Source organism: Hevea brasiliensis, chromosome 14 (assembly GCF_030052815.1).
Source record: "Hevea brasiliensis isolate MT/VB/25A 57/8 chromosome 14, ASM3005281v1, whole genome shotgun sequence".
NCBI classification, from domain to species: Eukaryota; Viridiplantae; Streptophyta; class Magnoliopsida; order Malpighiales; family Euphorbiaceae; genus Hevea; species Hevea brasiliensis.
This window is the reverse complement of record NC_079506.1, coordinates 67,396,878-67,413,747: the sequence shown is the minus strand read 5'-3', so window position 1 is coordinate 67,413,747 and position 16,870 is coordinate 67,396,878. Positions and strand designations below refer to the sequence as shown.

Below are 16,870 nucleotides of genomic sequence, written 5' to 3'. Positions count from 1 at the left end.
AAGATAGGGATATGATAATAATTTACCCTAATAAACATGCCACTTGAATTTTTGCTGGTCCCTTTCTGAAACCCTATCTGAGGGGTTTGAGGGTTTTAGTTTTCAGCAACTCTATAAACTTTGCGAAACTGAATCCTAAGCTTTCGAAGCTAACCTCAACACTGGTAAGGTCTCGTTTATTTTTCTTTTCTTTTCAAAAACGACTTTTGTTGCTGGATTCTTTTCAATGTCTCTTAGTTTCCATGTGGGTATCATCTAATAAGTTACTTTCTAGTAGAAAATATGTCAAACATGTTAGCTTCATAAGATTATATGCCGTCTCAACTCTTGCTCACTTGAATTTTGCGTTGTCAAACCCCATTGAAGAACTGCAAACCATAGATACCCATGAAAAAAATCTTGTGACTAATCATTTCGTTGAAAAAGATAAGGTAAAAGTAGTTGAAACTTTGAAATATTTGAGGAAAGACCCTGTCCTTGCTTTCTCATTCTTTAACCAACTAAAGGAAAATGGATTTTGTCTTGATCCTCATGCATATGCTGCTATTGTTAGAATCTTGTGCTATTGGGGCTGGGATAGGAAATTGGATTCCTTATTATTGGAGCTTATTAGGAAAGAGAGAGACTTGGATTTTAAAATTATGAATTTGTTTGAAGCTCTGGCAGAAGGGTTTGAAAGCGAATGTTCCAATATACTTGTTAGGGTGTCTGATGCTTTAGTTAAGGTTTATGTTACTGTTGGAATGTTTGATGAGGCTATTGATGTGCTTTTCCAAACAAAATGCCGTGGATTTGTTCCACATATATTGTCATGTAATTTTCTCCTGAACCAGTTGATTGAGCGTGGGAAAATCGATGTGGCTGTGAACATTTATCGGCAGATGAAGGCCTTTGGCCTAAGTCCTAATGACTACACCTATACCATCGCTATTAAAGCATTTTGTAGAAAGGGTAGTTTAGATGAAGCTGTTGACGTTTTTCGAGAGATGGAGGAATGCAGGGTGACTCCGAATGCTTTTGCTTACACAACTTATATTGAAGGTCTCTGTTTGCATGGGAGGTCAGATTTGGGTTTTGAAGTCCTTCAAGCATGGATAACTGCAAAGATTCCAATAGATTTGTTTGCTTTTACGGTTGTCATTCATGGCTTTTGCAATGAGATGAAAATGAAGGAGGCTGAAAATATATTGCATGACATGGAAAAGCAAGGATTTGCCCCAGATGTGTATATGTATGGTGCTTTAATATCTAGATTTTGTATGGTTGGGAATTTATTCAAAGCTTTGGCTCTTCACGATGAAATGGTGTCAAAAGGTATCAAAACAAATTGTGTGATTGTAAGCTCAATTCTTCTAGGCTTGTCTCATATGGGCATGGCTTCTGAAGTAGCAAATCAATTTAAGGAATTCAAGGAGATGGGGATTTTCCTTGATAAGGCTTGCTACAATGTAGTGATGGATGCTTTGTGTAAGCTGGGGAAGGTGGAAGAGGCTGTGGCATTGCTTGTTGAGATGAAGGGTAAGCAAATGGTTCCCGATATCATCAACTACACAACTCTGATTGGTGGTTACTGTCTTAAAGGTAAAGTTTTTGATGCCTGGAATTTATTTGAAGAAATGAAGAAGAATGGACATAAGCCTGATGTTATTACTTATAATGTTCTTGCTGGTGGTTTATCGAGAAATGGCCTTGCACAGGAGGCCCTTAATCTTTTAAATGACATGGAGACCCAAGGTGTAAAACCTAACACTGTCACTCATAATATGATCATTGAAGGCTTATGTATAGCAGGTAAAGTGGATGATGCTGAAACTTTTTTTGATAATTTGGAAGAGAAGTGCTTGGAAAGCTACAGTGGCATGGTCAGTGGTTACTGTGAAGCTGATCATACGAAGGAGGCCTTTGACTTGTTTATTAGGCTGGCTAAGCAGGGATTTCTTGTGAAGAAAGCTTCCTACATAAAATTACTTCAAAACCTCTGTATGGAAGGTGATAATGAGAAGGCTCTGTTGTTGCTTGACACAATGTTGGGTATGGATGTCAATCCTACCAAGATCATGTATAGTAAAGTCATAGATGCACTTTGCTGGGCAGGAGAAATGAAGAAGGCTCAACGTGTTTTTGATGTTTTGGTCAATACAAGTGTAACTCCTGATTTAATTACTTACACAATGATGATAAATGGTTATTGCAGGGTGAATCGCATGAGGGAGGCCTGTCATCTTTTGGGTGATATGAAAAGCAGAGGGATTAAACCAGATGTTATTACTTACACAGTTTTGATTGACAATTGTTCAAAAGCAAATTGGAAAATGTCCCATTCCAGGCCAGATGGCATGGAAAGTGAGGGAAATAAAATGGACCCTTTAGTTTTTTGGAGTGAGATGAAAGACATGGATATAAAACCTGATGTTGTTTGTTACACGGTTCTAATTGACAAACATTGTAAAACAAACAACATCCAGGAAGCTATAATGCTTTTTGATGAAATGATTGATAGAGGACTAGAACCCGATACTGTGACGTACACAGCTCTTTTATCTGGACATTGTAATGTGGGAGATGTAGAAAAGGCTGAAGTCCTTATTGATGAAATGATACATAAGGAGATACAGCCAGATGCCCATACCATGTCAGTATTGCAGCGTAGTGTTTTGAAAGCTAGGAAAGTGCATTTTCGGCAGTAACCATTCTGGTTACTCATAGTAGGTAGATCAATCATAAAATCTGTCTAATCAAATCCAGTTGTTTCAAGGTACAATGAAACAAGTCATGCTACTGAACAAGTGCACTTTTCATACCCCGGAAATGGTTCAACAAGACATTTTAGTGTATCGTTATATTGCTGAAGGCCTTAAGAAGGGAGGCTTTGTTACCAGCGGAAAGCATCCTTTGCAGGTAAAGAAATGCTGTAGACTACATACTTTTGGAGTATTTCAATATTTGTTTTCTTCTTTATGATTTTTTATTTTCTATATAAGATTGACACTTCTGAATCGTTCTTTTTTCCTTTATCATTTTCTTATAACTGTTTTATAAGTTTCATTTTATGTAGGGGTTCTTTCAGTTATATACTTTTGGGTTTGGTACCACTTGCTAATATAATCAACCCTGATGCTCCTATTCATAAATATGAAAATAGTCTTCTAGCCCAGGTGCCAAATTTGTATTAATTTGAATTGAAATATTTACAGTACAATACTCTGTCCTCCTTGACTGATACTGGATGGAGAAAGCAAATTGCCCCCTTTTTTTCGGTGGATTGGCTAGGTATTTGTTTATATCTTTAGTTTGTATAAAGTTTATGTTTACCATATGAAACTTAAGGGGATCTATTCGAATTCTAGTATGTAATTTCTGAATGTTGGCTATTGTTATTATGTAGTATAATAAGTAACTATGTATTAATTTGGGATTTGATTTTCCTTCGTCAGTCTTTCCTTTGGAACTTTGTTTGTTGGTCCATATGTTGGTGCTAAAACTACTTCAGTGATTAATGTGTGGAAATGAGCTGGTGCTAGGGGCATGGTTGTCTATTGCATGTTTACCTGAGAATTATTTTTGTCTTCTGTATCTTCACTAAAGTAAGATATTATCTCTTATGCTCCAAAAAAGAGTAGGAGACTTGTATTTTGCAGCTATCTTCCAATTCCTGCAAATTTAGTTTGTCTTGATTTTGATGCCTATATCATGTAAGTTATTATGCTGATCCTCTACAGAATACATCTTATTTGCAAGAATATTTATCCTTAATCCTATAGTTCTGTCTAGTTTTTATAATAAGTTTAAAATGCATTAGCCAGCATTAAGTATCTCGATTTCATAATGTTAATGTTGAAAAGTTACCCACTTAACATGCACACACAAATTAGAATAACAATAAAAGAAAAGTAGAAAAATGCTAGACAAGGAATTTTATATGGTTTGGAAATGTCCCTACATCCATAGACAGCAACCTGCATTTTTCACTATTAAGGATAAAATTACCATCACCTATTTATAGAGTTGCTAGAGTTTTCCTTGTACAAGTAGGAGTAGGAGAAACTCAATTGTACGATCCACAAACTCAAGTCAAAACTAATGCTAAAGTTCAAATTTTAATGTCAGTTAAGCCTAATTTGTTGATCTCATTCTATCCATTATGTTTGAGTTCCCATAGGTGCTTATGTTGAAAGAACTTGCAAACAATAAATAACCATGTCAGCGATTAATATTAGTTTTAGGTCGGGTACTAGTTGATATCTCTCTTCTTTTCATTGTTGTCATCAGTGATATCTCACATAAAGATATTTGCCTATAAAATAATTAGAAAGATATTATTTAGCAAATTGCATCTTGTCACATGGTAATCAAAATTTAAAATTATATAAAGTAAATAAGAACATATAAGAAAAAAGCAGAAAAATTCTGAAAAACTTATCAATGATACAATGACATTTAATTAAATTAAAGTTTGAAAAGGAAAATGAAGATTAATGACAGAAAATTGGAGAAAATAAATAAAATTCAAATCCAATTTTAATGTTTTAAAAATTAGATGTTTATTTATCATTGTTGTAGTTGATTATAGACCACTACATGGACATTATTCATTAAAAATTTCAGTAAAATGGAAGAAAATTCTGAAACATTAAGGAAAACCAGATATATCTCAAATAAATGAAGAAAAAACTTTATTTAACAAAAATAAAGAAGCTCTTGTAACCTATAGATTTTATATTAAATTCTTGAAATATGTAATTTTGACATTTCATATGTTAAATTGAAATAAAAGAAAACGTTATTAATGAATGCTGACAAATAATAGTAGTTTAAAACTTTAGTTGAATGTAAATCTGTTGTGAATTATGATAAAAATATAATGTAATATGTGATCATGAGTCCAAATCTAGAAATGAAAATTCTTGGGAATTTTAAGTATTTCTTAGGAATGGTTTACATTGGCAAAACGTAGGAATCTTATATTCATAGGTAGTAGTAGGCATCATATTAATGCTATTATCTTCTACCAAATGCCACCTTCATTTTCCTTCTCACTTTCTGAATCCTAATGATGTCTGTGCCTCAGAATATGTGCAAAGAGTGTGATTCAAATGAAGTGTTAAGGATGTGCAATTAACTGCATTCATGTGATAAGGTATGAAGTTATTAATAACATTGGATGTTGGAGTTGTTTTTAGTTTGTTCTCTGCCTCAATATTAGTACTTGCATGTATGAGTATCAAATCATTCTTCTTTTTCTTTTCCCCCAGGTATTTGTGATCAGGTGGTGTCCAGACAAGTTTAGTGTGCACCTTAACTATTCCAACAATACTTGCATGTATGAGTTCAAATCATTTTGGCAATTTGTCTGTGAGCTAGAATTTGCCAGTAGACAGCCAAACATTATTTATATGTTCTCCAATTAAATATGTGGCATCTGATTTTGCAGGTCTATTTTACCAAGTTGCTTTAGTACTTTTGAAAGTTTAAAATCATGACTTCTAATCACAAAGGCTGAAATGCATTTCTTAGCCAGTTTTGAAAGTTCCATTTGTCTTTCTTGTGCATCAAATGCAGCCTTGGTGTCATTCCATTTCTGAGCGTCATATGTCAATGCCCATTACCCTTGAGCAAGGTTACTGGTCAAAGTATCAAAAGGCTATTGCAAGGTAATAAACGCTTTAGTCACATTTAGATATTGGTATTTTGTCCATTGAAATATGTTGGAGAAAATACCTTTTTTTAGGATGGATGAGAATTTCATTATCAAATTATGCAATAAATGAGTAGAAAAGCAGTTCAATACAATTTACATGCAAAAGAAAATACATATCAAAACTATACTAACAGTAGCAATCACGCATGTTGGCAAGTCTCATGATATTTTCACAAACAGTGCAAAGTTTCATCATTTGTGGTGCAATCTATTAGTACAAAGTTTATAAGATAAATTACTATTTACCCCCTGAGGTGTCATAATCACTAGTAGGTCCCTCCTGTTCGACAATCGAACTATTTGGTCCTTGACATTTGACTTTATAATAGTTTAGTCACTTTGTCTGAAAAAGCATTATTCTGCTATTAAATTTGCTGAAAAGATGCTTTTTCTCTTTGAAACTTAAAAGTTCTATTGGGAAAATTTCTGAAATTTTTTCCTGGGATTTTCTTAGAAAAAATTTTGTTCTTGGAAACTTTTTTTCTGCTGAGATTTTTTATAGAACATTTTTTTTTCAAAATAAATATTTTTTGGGAATACGAATCCTTTGAAATGTTTTTTTTTTTTTTTTTAATGCATATGTATTTCTAGAATTTCATATGCATTTGAAACCTTTGACTGCTTTTTTAATGCTAGACTAACTGAAAAAGTAGACCAAAGGACTAAATTCTTAACAAAATCAAATGTCAGAAATTTATTAATTCAGTTGTTAAACAAGAGGGACCTACTGGTGATTATGATTTATGACCTAATCTTAGGAGGCAAATAGCGATTTACCCAGGTTTATATATGATATCTTGTATAATATGATGCAATATAGGATTTCTAATTTGATACTTACTCTCAGAATCGTGATCAGCGTAATACGGTCCCCCCAAGATTAGCTTTTTTGTATTTTCAGAAAGTTAAAACATAGTTCCTTGCCAAGTTTCGTTTCTCAATGTACTATTTTGGTTTTATTTTAGTTTTTAGCTATTATTTGTTTTGAACTGATTTGTTTTGAACCACTTAGATTTACAAGATATGTTGTCATTTGAGGCATGAGGTTTGATGTGCCAAATATAGTTTAAATATTTAATGGTTTTACATTTGTTTTTGTATGTGTTTAATAAATAATCATATTATAGCTTAATGATAATAAATTGCAAAGATTGAAAAAATTAAATAAATTATGGGCAATTTAGAATATAAGTAACTTTTTTTTTTAATTTTTTCAATTTGGGAATTCTTTAGATATATCATTTCAAAAATACATTTAATAAAAATTTATTATTTTTATACGTATAGAAATGAAGTATAAATCATGAATCATGCTTAATTTGAGTTAATTTTAACTTGCTACACATTTATTGATTTTTTTTTTTGCATATATTGGAATAATTAATTTTTTTTAATAAATTTAATACAATTACATATATATTTATTTATGGAAATGATGTATAATCCATTGTTCATAGTTGTTGAAGGTGCAAGCGTATTACTAAGGTGCAAAGGGGTCTTGGACCCTAGGTACAAGTGTAAAAATATAAAATTAAGATAAAATATGCATACAAGTTTCAGATATTAGGTCTTTTTTTTTTTAATAACAAAGTAAGGCAAAGCCTAAAACACACGCGTGCGCGCGCGCGAGCACACACACACACACACACACACACACACAAAAGTTATTAGCTCTATTTAACCAAATTGACTAGAGTTAAAAGCATAAGAGCATCAATACAAAATACCATTAATTACTAGGGAAAAGTAAAAAATGCAAAATAAATATAGAGTTCACCAAAAAGGGCTCTTTTTTTTTGGAGATATCATATTGGGAGCTTGTTGTCTAAAACAAAGATGAAAACAACACTTCTTTGAAATGTTTTAGTATTGTTGTAATTAAAAGAGAAAAAGAAAAAAAGGGGTAAACTAGAAATAGAGTAGCCAAGTTGGGAAAGGGAAGAGGGGAAAGAGAATGAGAGAGAACCTAAAACAATGCATGAGGATAATAATTTAAGGTGTCTAGATGCTGGAAATCCAAGTATTGGAAGTTGGCATTTCTAGGAGTGGTGGCCCGGCAAGATTCCAGCAACAGCAATGGCAATTCTGGTGACCTTCTAACTCTTCAACGGTGGAATCTGATAGATCAACAAGTTCCAAGTTAGGTGGCCAGCGATGTATTTTTCAATGAAAGTGCTTATTAGAGGAGGAAATTTGGGAAGTGTGCCTTTGCTTTCCTCATTAGAATTTCTCGCTTAAATAATTTAAATGGTTACCCTATAAATATTAGGGCACAAAAACTTATTGAACTTTGGGCTGTTGAGTATATTATTTGGTGTCTTTTAGCAAGGGCTTAATGGGTGCTTTGAATTTTGTTTATCCCTTTCTTCCCCCATTTACCATTGACATTGTCATAGGCCTCCAAAAAATAGGAAATCTTAGTAAGTAGAAAACATTATTAGGACCCATGAAATGAGGAAGGTTAAACCATATATAGAAGCTAGTTGTGTTAGACTATTAGTAGCCATTATAAACATGAGCAAGTGTTTCTTCACCTCCATATGTTCATTATATTTGTTAGTCTTCGTGCCACCAACTTGTGCTAATAGTGGCCAGTGAGGCCTTAGTCTAGTGCTCAAAGAATTGAGGCTTGGAGAACCATGGAGTCTTAGGTACTATTCTCACTCCTATTGGTTTTATTATTCCAGTTATTTATAGTTGGTTGTTTAGTTACTTTGCCTCAAGTAACTGTACTTTGCCTTTGTTCAATTGTAAATTGATTATGATGTAATTCTTGACTTTGGCAGAAAAGAACTGCAAACTTTTGCTCATAGAGTTGCATACATGGCTACTTGGGTTTAAATTTCACTTACTATTGCTGAATTTATACTATTAAACATTAACGTACTTGAATTTGTCATTTAGAACCCCTCAAACTTCTATTTTAATCTCGCAGAATTCCCTCCCGTTTGCTTTCATCAATTTCTTTGATGGAATGCTGATGTCACCTCCCAATTGGCTTTTTATAATTTCTTATGCCTAACCAATTGAGAACATCTCTTGTTATGTGAGTTTTTTTCCCTTGACACTTTCAACTTTCTCTCTCATCTTGTCTAACAAATTCTCTCTCGTCATCACTTGGCTCTCTCTTTAAAAATTTCATCCATTTTAGCAAAAGCTCTCACTTTCATTCCTTTCATTTTTGTTTATATACACTGTCAACGAACTTGGGGATGAACAACAATTCACTGGTCATGAAAGCCTTCATAAACTCCAATCTCGCTGCACTTTGGCTGTTATTGCATCAGAACCAAATGAGGTCTTGGTAGTGAGATTTGAGCCACGTGTATGGTGTTAAACAAAAGTACCAATATATCTTCAGATTTAACACAATGCAGCATATGTAAAGAGGTCATAGCGGCAAGTTCACTTCCACCAGCAATGGGTATTCACAGGTTAAGATTTGGTTCAAAAGTGAGGCCATGGGAGTGCATCAGTGTTAGGGTGGGGTGATGTGTTATTCCAAGGGGAGGAGGATAGGGTGGGGTGATGTGTTATTCCAAGGAAAGGAGGATAAGTGTAGCAGCTGGTCTTTAAATCATTTAATTGAAACTAAATGAAAGCATGAAATCTGAAAGTTTCCTTTAAAATACAAAATTACAAAAATATTAAAAATTCGTTGTATTAATAGACATAAAGTTAAATAAAAATATAATCGTGAAATTAGCAATTTTAGTCCATGAAATTTATTAATGAACCAACACTTTCCTCCTCGATCATAAAATTATGAATTTTTCTGCTACCCTTATTTTTTAACATTTTAAATTAGCTAAAGTTTAAAATTTTAGTTGCACTTTAGTCGATAAATTATTATCTCTTTTATTTTCACTGACGATATCATAGGGACTAAAAGTGTTAATTTTGAATTAGCATGGGCTTAAGTTTATTTTGAGGGAAAACTCAGTTGTAGTGTAGGTTTCTTCTTTTTCTTTTTTCTTTTTTTTTTATATTTTATTTTTGGTGATTAACCCTTTACAAAAGGTAGTAGTTCTTCTCTCTTCCTTAACATCACCCAATAATTCCACCTATTATTAGATTTGAAAAATTAATTTTTTTTGAGTCCCCATCTTATCCTTCTCGGAGGAGAATGCAATGCTGCATTTGTTTTTTGTTACCCTGTTTGATTTGCCTGTTTCTCTCTCTCTCTCTCTCTCTCTCTCTCTCTCTCTCTCTCTCTCTCTCTCTCTCTCTTCAGGGACATTCTTTCTTTTTACCTTCTTTTAGCCATGTTCTCTTTTTCAAATTGATATTATGTTAGTAAAAATTAAAGCAAAAAGGATAAATGATCCCGAAACTCTTCTGGAGAATTTAACTACCACAATTAACTTTGGGGAATGATGATTTATCTGATTAATTGAATCAGCAATAAAATATTAACCAGGTTGAAAAAAAAAAACACGTTCTCTCCAAATTGTTTGGAGAATTCAGAGACTGCTGTTTGATTTTTAGTTCAGGATGCCATTTCTCCTTGAATTTAACTCCAGCTACTGAAACATACATTTCCTTAGGGGGAAATGTCATTGTCTGATCTTCAACAACTTTGGATGACAGATTATACTTCCCTGGAACGCGTCACTTACTGTAGGCAAAGCAAGATTGTCATACAGGTAATAAACTTTACCTTCCTTTCGTAATATTGTTATGATGGTACTATTGTAGCTGGTCCTTGAAATGAGAAAAAATTGCATAGTTGCAAGAAACGATCATCACTTGGATAAATCTGAAATCTTTAATTGGTGTCATGGTCATTGAATTTATCACTAAATGTTAATATGGTTACCGAATTTCAATTTGTATCAGCAAAATCACTTATCTTTTTTTGATAAATCACTTTTGTTAAACTATTTTGTAGAGGTTTTAGTGATATTTGTTTTCCCTTGTAGCTAAGCATGACAACTCTATTTTATATTAGAAAATGTTACTTTGTTATTATGTGTAAAATATGGTTAAAATTTTATCAAAATCTGGCAATAATGACTTCAATGAATCAAAAACTAAAATGCAGTATTTTGCTGATTCTTATCATGCTAAAATTGATGACAAGTTCAATGATCATGATTGAATTTAATTTAGTTGTTGGTTGATGTGGACTTTGGGTCCAAAATCATCTTTGATTTGTAATAGTCACTCACTACCGTAATTGATATGCATGCAGTTCCTTCTCTTGTAGAACAGAAGTGTTGCAAAGTTCTACATTTTATTAGTTACAAAATCTTACTAGATATTCCATAACTTGTTTGACAAGACTAAGTTGGAGGTGGTGCCTCAGGTGGAATATGACTCTTCTTCTTGTTTGGAACTGGAGGAGGAGGTGGGCTTGGCAAGGGTTTGCTGCCTAGTTTTCTCATCTTCATTTCTGCAAGATGACCAAATCAAATGTGTAATCTTATACATATATGCTAACTTGACAAGATTAAAGTTGAAAATCAATCATAAATATATATATATTTTTGTGCATTAAGTTTTGAGTATTTCACTAGTAGTTTGACTCATTTGCATACCTAATTAGAATTGTAGGCATAAACCAAATTATAGGCGACTAATGAGGGTCTTGAGTCTCTAGTTAATTGATGTTTTTACCCCAATTTCTTTGTGAATTCATTCATAATAAAAAATATCATGATTAATTTTACTATTCTAAATCATATTTTTTAGTAGTATTTTATATATGTTCAGGTAATTCTAAACTATACATTAATAATAATCGAAGTACAATTATGAAATATCAAAGTAAAAACATCTGTGCCCCTTGCTGCTTAATTTTTTTTTTTAAAAGCCACTACTAAATTTACTATTGATCTACAATTATCTTTTTCATGAGGTGATATTTGCTACTGATTACTCTGCAGAAAGGAACATTTTGCAGCTGATCAACTTATGAAAGACATAGCTTTGCAGAATAAAATACAAACCTGCGTTGACCTCAGTCATCTGCACGGACAAGATGGAAGCTATGAATGCAAGAACTACAAGGAATCGGAAGGAGAAAGATAGACCCATTTTGATTATTGGCTATGAAATTTGGCTGTTAGCTCTTGCTTAATATGGCATGAATATATAAGCATCTTTCCTGAGGACTACAAAAGGAGAATTGTTGTAACGCCTCATTTTTTATTGTCCATTATTAGCTTTAGCGGGGCATTGCGTATGTAATAATGACCCCCCTTCTTAAAATTCACACCTAATCCATTGACCCATCTCCTGATTTCGTTATGGACATCAATTTTTTAAGTCTAAAGAAAATGACCACTCTTTCTAAATTGGCATGAAAATTGACATCATGGAGGACCATACAAGTCATGAGTAAGAGACATGCATAGCAATTTCCTGGATATTTCATTTACATTAGTTTAATTCACTATAAAAAGGGAATTTATTTTTTTATTTAATATGTAAAGAATTCAAATTTTTTATGATTTTAATTAGACGATAATAATTGGACTTCATTAACATGAACCATATTCCCAGTTAACCCGATGCAAAAAAGCCAAAGCTCGAACTAAATATTTTAAAAGATTTTGTGATAAAGCTCATATTTATTCTTGTATTTATGGGAAGGTCTAATGTAATTTATTATTAACTTTTTGTCAAAATTAATTCGAAAGTTATGATTTCAGCTCAAATTAGTAGAATCTGTCATTTGAGTTATACATGCCATTTATTGAATATTTAATTATATTTTTATTTTTTTAATTTTTATTTTTATATTTTATAATTAATTGAATTAAAATATACAAAATATTATTTCTATTATTTAATATTATTAATTAAAATGAAAATTTGAAAAAATATTATTTTTATATTTCCATATTATTAATTAATATTTAAAAAGTAAAATAAAAAAATTAATTAATTATAATTATTTAATTAATATTAAAAAATAATTAACTATATTTAAAAATATTTTAAAAAAAAAGCAACTCAACTACTAAAGTGGTTAATGAGTTGAATATTTTAATTGAACTTCTAAATTAAATTGGACAACAAATTAAAGATAAACTAAATTAGATATTCTGAAATCAAGCTTTAATCCAAAAGAGTTTAATTTTTATTTTTTTATAAAAACAAAGAAGACCAAGTTGATTTTATTTAATGCAAAATTCCAAATCAAAAGTGGGATTATTGCTTAATCGGTCATAAAAAGGGGAAAATGGGTGCCAAAAGAAGTTTTCAATGATTTTGGGTGAAAAAAAAATAGGAGAGATTTTTGAGAGCAGCCAAATTCCTGGAATCCAAATAGGGATGATCTGCAAAGCTACTTAGAGCGGCATCAAATTGGAAAAATTATATAATAAAGTGTGATTTCGTGTACACATGTCACATGAAATGGCAATCTGATAAGGTTTAAATACATATACAAATTTACTTAAAGCTCAATTATAATCATGCTTATAGAGAAGTTTAATTTTGTCTATTTTTAATTTTTTTATCTAATTTGGTCTCAAAATTTCAATTTAAACTTAATTTAGCTAAAAACAAAGAATACGAAGAAATTTTATATCTTAATTTTTTTAATTTAAATTAAGAAATCAAGAAATTTAACACATAGATTTTAATTTTTAGAATAAATTTAGTTTAAATTGAAACTTCTAGATTAATTTAGATAAAAAGTTGAAAATAAATTAAATTGAACTTCCCAAACAAGTATAGGATTAAATTAAATATTTTGCCTATACAAATTTATCATTAAATTTTTTAAAAAATAAAAAATGCTTAGTAGGTACTTGGTAGCTATATTTTTATTTATAGGACCCACCTACATATACATGTTTAATCTTTATTAGTTTATCATTCCATGTAGATATATAGTATGAAATGGCAAATCAATAGAGTTTAAACACATATGCAAATTTAATTATTAAATTAAAAAGATAAAAATTGCTCATTAGTTACTTGGTAGTTATATTTTTGTAAAACTCGCTTATATATACATATTTAAAATTTATTGATTTATTATTCCATATAGAATATTTTACATGAAATTACTATTTATAATGACCTTGTTTGTAGATGAAGGCCATTTGCCCATAAATATCAGGAGGGAAAGGAGAAACTAAGGGAGAGATGAGGGGAAGAGATCAGATGATTCTTAAGATTATAATACTAACAGCAGGAAAGCTCTCGGAAGCACAATACGGGATCGCTTCAGATCTGAAAACATCATTGCATACTAGTCTAAAAACAACATTGAAAAGGTAAAAATTGGGAAATGAAGTTGACATCCTAAGCTACAATTTTCCAGTAAAAATCATCTAAAAAGAGTTTTCCTATGTCAAGTTATATCCATCACAAGTTTGGATTAGTGCAATAATGTGCTAGAACAGGGAAAATTTTCAAAAAATCATAACTTTATCTAAAAAATTGATTTTTTAGTGATTTAAAAGCTAAACAAATAAAAATAAAATTAGAATAACCAAACAAAAGCATAAACCTTGAAGACTCACATAAAGTTGATCTAATAATCTTCAAATTCCACCATCAATTATTTGGTTATTTTGGACTTTTTAGGTCAAGATTTAAAGAGCATTGATCCATGGTTTTTATTTATTTTTTATTTTTTTTATTTATATACATTGGTGTCAATATCATAACAATACTGTAGAATGATCTTTCATATTAATTAGAAATAAAATTAAAATAAATGATAAAAATTATTTATATATAAATAAGATTCTGTTTAAATTAAATTATTTAATTAGTAAAAATTTTTTTATTATCAATATATAATTTTATTGTCTTTTCTCCCTCCATTTAAAAATTTAAACTAGTTAGGTGTATATTATCTCAATTAAATATAATTTATTATGAATTAAAACTATATATTTTGAGATTTACATGTGAAATTTATATATTTATATTTTAAATTTATAATAATGTACAAAGTTATTGAATTTTTAGTGCACAATTTTTTTTAAAAAAAATAAAACAATTACTCTCCAGCACAAAAAATAACAACTACTTGCTGTTCCTTTGTGTTACTGAAGCTGTCTGTAAAAAAACCCTAACAATCCGTACATTACATTTGGTTTTCTTTCATAATTTTTTTTATGATCAATTTTTTTTTCTTGTTTTTTTTGTCCATGATTTCTTTGTTTCTTTGTTTTCTTGTTCTTGATTTTTGTATTGGGTTTTTGTTTAGGATCTTTGACTGAGAAGGCAACGAGAGAAGATGTTTGGAAGAGGACCAAAAAAAATGCGATAACACCAAGTACTATGAGATTCTTGGAGTCTCAAAGAATGCTTCACAGGATGATATATAAAGAAGGCTTGCAGAAAAGCAGACATCAAGGTGATCCTGAAAAAAGGTCTACATATACATGTACATTCCTGTAATCTGGTGTTTGTAATTGGATTTTTCTTAAATTAGGGTAAGCTAAGTTGGTGAAAGATAAAATATAAAAATCTTCTCAATCTATTAATTTAATGGGTTAAAAAAGTGAGAGTTTTTCCTTAATCTTACTCTCAAACAAGATTATTATTTTAAAAATTCATACTTTTGGAACTTCCAAAACATAGTAGTATTTCAGTTCAATTTTTAATACATTGATATTTTCAATTTTTAAATTCTAGCTTCCCACATGTTCTCTGTGGAAATGTAATGGGTTCATATTGTAGTTGTCACTGTCATGGTTATGTTTTGATTAACTTGTGTATTTCTGCTAGTCATTCAGTTCAAAGGGTTGGCCCAAGCTTATGAGCTTTTAAGTGACCAAGAGAAACGTGAGATAAATGATTAATATGTAGAGAACGCCCTCAAGGAGGGAATGGGCTGTGGAGTTGGTGCTCATGACCCATTTGACATTTTCCAATTCTTCTTTGGTGGCAACCCATTTGGTGGTAAGGATTACTAAGCATTAAATCTTGTATTTTTGATTTATGGCATCATTGCTAAACATTTTGACTTGAGAATTTTTGTTTCTCATAGGTGGTGGTAGCAGCAGGGGCTGTAGGCAGAGGAGGGGTGAGGATGTCATCCATCCTCTTAAGGTTTCTTTGGAAGATCTCTACAATGACACCTCCAAGAAAGCTGTCTCTTTCCTGTAATGTTATCTGCTCAAAGTGCAAAGAGTTAGAGTTGGAATATGGTTAGTGCGTTGAGTTTTGTATTTTATATGAATAACTTGATTTTGTGGAAAATTGCAGTAAAGGGTCCAAATCAGTTGCATCAAAGAAATGATCGGGTTGCCAAGGTTCTAGAACGAGGGTTTCCATTAGACAACTTGGTTCCTCTATGATCGGGCGAATGCAACATCCTTGCAATGAATCTAAGGGTACTGGTGAGACCAGTAATGACAAGGACCGCTGCCTTCAATGCAGTGTTATCAAGGAAGAAGGTGATACTAAAGTGGCAAGGAACCTTATGGCTTTAGGCGAGAGACGAGGCGAGGCCTTTTCGAAATAAGGCGCAATAGTCTAAATTTTCTAAATTATACACACACACACACACACACACATACTTGTAACATAAAAATTCATACTTTTAACTAGTTTGATATGTAAAAAAAAAAATGCATATTGAAAAGAAAAAAAAAACATATTATTTACATTATGTCTATATGTAAAATAAGAGAAATTCAAAATTATGCGTTCCTGCATCTCCAACTGAAGTAAAAGATAAAAGTGAGGCTATAAAATTAAAACTCATAGCATAAGCAATAATACAAATAATAATAAGAGATATTAATATAAAAGAAAAAGAAATTGTGCATATCTGTATTTTCAACTTAAGTACAAGATAAAGGTTGAGACTATAAAATTGAAATTCATAGCATAAGTAACAGTACTAATAATAATCATAATAAAAGTTACTGAATCATTAAATAGAACATGCAAATTCTAGAAGTTCAAACTTTAATAAATAGAAATAAGTCATAAGTCATAACAATCCAAATGCAACAAGTACATAAAAAAAAATTATAACTAAAACTACTCGTTATCAAGATTTCCAAAATCATCTTCATTTTCAACAGCCTCCATCACAATTTTTTCCTCCTCATCATCATCAACTTGCAAAGAGGATGCACCTCTCATTGAACGAGACCCTCGAAATGATAGAGTTTCAAACTGGTATTGATCTTGCAACTGATCTCGATTCATAACGAGATTTAGAATCTCTAGCCACCCTACCAACAT

The 16,870-nt window shown here is 31.2% G+C and overlaps 1 protein-coding gene, 1 long non-coding RNA gene and 1 pseudogene across 14 annotated transcripts; 2 read left to right on the top strand and 1 right to left on the bottom strand.

Annotated features, from left to right (window-relative positions):
• The first annotated feature begins 9 nt into the window (after positions 1-9).
• Positions 10-11,940, top strand: LOC110654745 (pentatricopeptide repeat-containing protein At2g26790, mitochondrial). Of its 13 annotated transcripts, none has more exons than XR_009143692.1 (7): positions 10-164; positions 2,756-2,898; positions 3,195-5,137; positions 5,253-5,320; positions 5,432-5,651; positions 10,289-10,344; positions 11,587-11,940. XR_009143692.1 is itself a non-coding variant. In XM_058135712.1 (7 exons), the coding sequence occupies exon 1, from the start codon at positions 243-245 to the stop codon at positions 2,685-2,687; it is 2,445 nt and encodes an 814-aa protein (XP_057991695.1). In that variant the 5' UTR covers positions 25-242; the 3' UTR covers positions 2,688-2,898; positions 3,195-3,270; positions 5,069-5,137; positions 5,253-5,320; positions 5,432-5,651; positions 10,289-10,344; positions 11,587-11,940. The 13 variants fall into 13 exon arrangements, 12 of the variants coding, with proteins under 12 accessions (XP_057991695.1, XP_057991693.1, XP_057991701.1 ...); XM_058135712.1 differs by having other exon boundaries at positions 25-2,898; positions 3,195-3,270; positions 5,069-5,137; XM_058135710.1 differs by having other exon boundaries at positions 25-2,898; positions 5,069-5,137.
• On the bottom strand, positions 10,775-11,786 carry LOC131173392 (uncharacterized). Its single transcript, XR_009143693.1, has 2 exons — positions 11,650-11,786; positions 10,775-11,093 (listed from the first exon to the last, which is right to left on the bottom strand). It is a non-coding gene; the product is annotated as an uncharacterized LOC131173392 (long non-coding RNA).
• Positions 11,941-14,906: 2,966 nt separating the features above from the next.
• Positions 14,907-16,139, top strand: LOC110654741 (dnaJ protein homolog; annotated as a pseudogene).
• Positions 16,140-16,870: the final 731 nt, after the last annotated feature.

Coding starts and splice junctions, on each gene's coding strand:
- LOC110654745 (XM_058135720.1), top strand. CDS start 243: ATGTGGGTATCATCTAATAAGTTACTTTCTAGTAGAAAATATGTCAAA.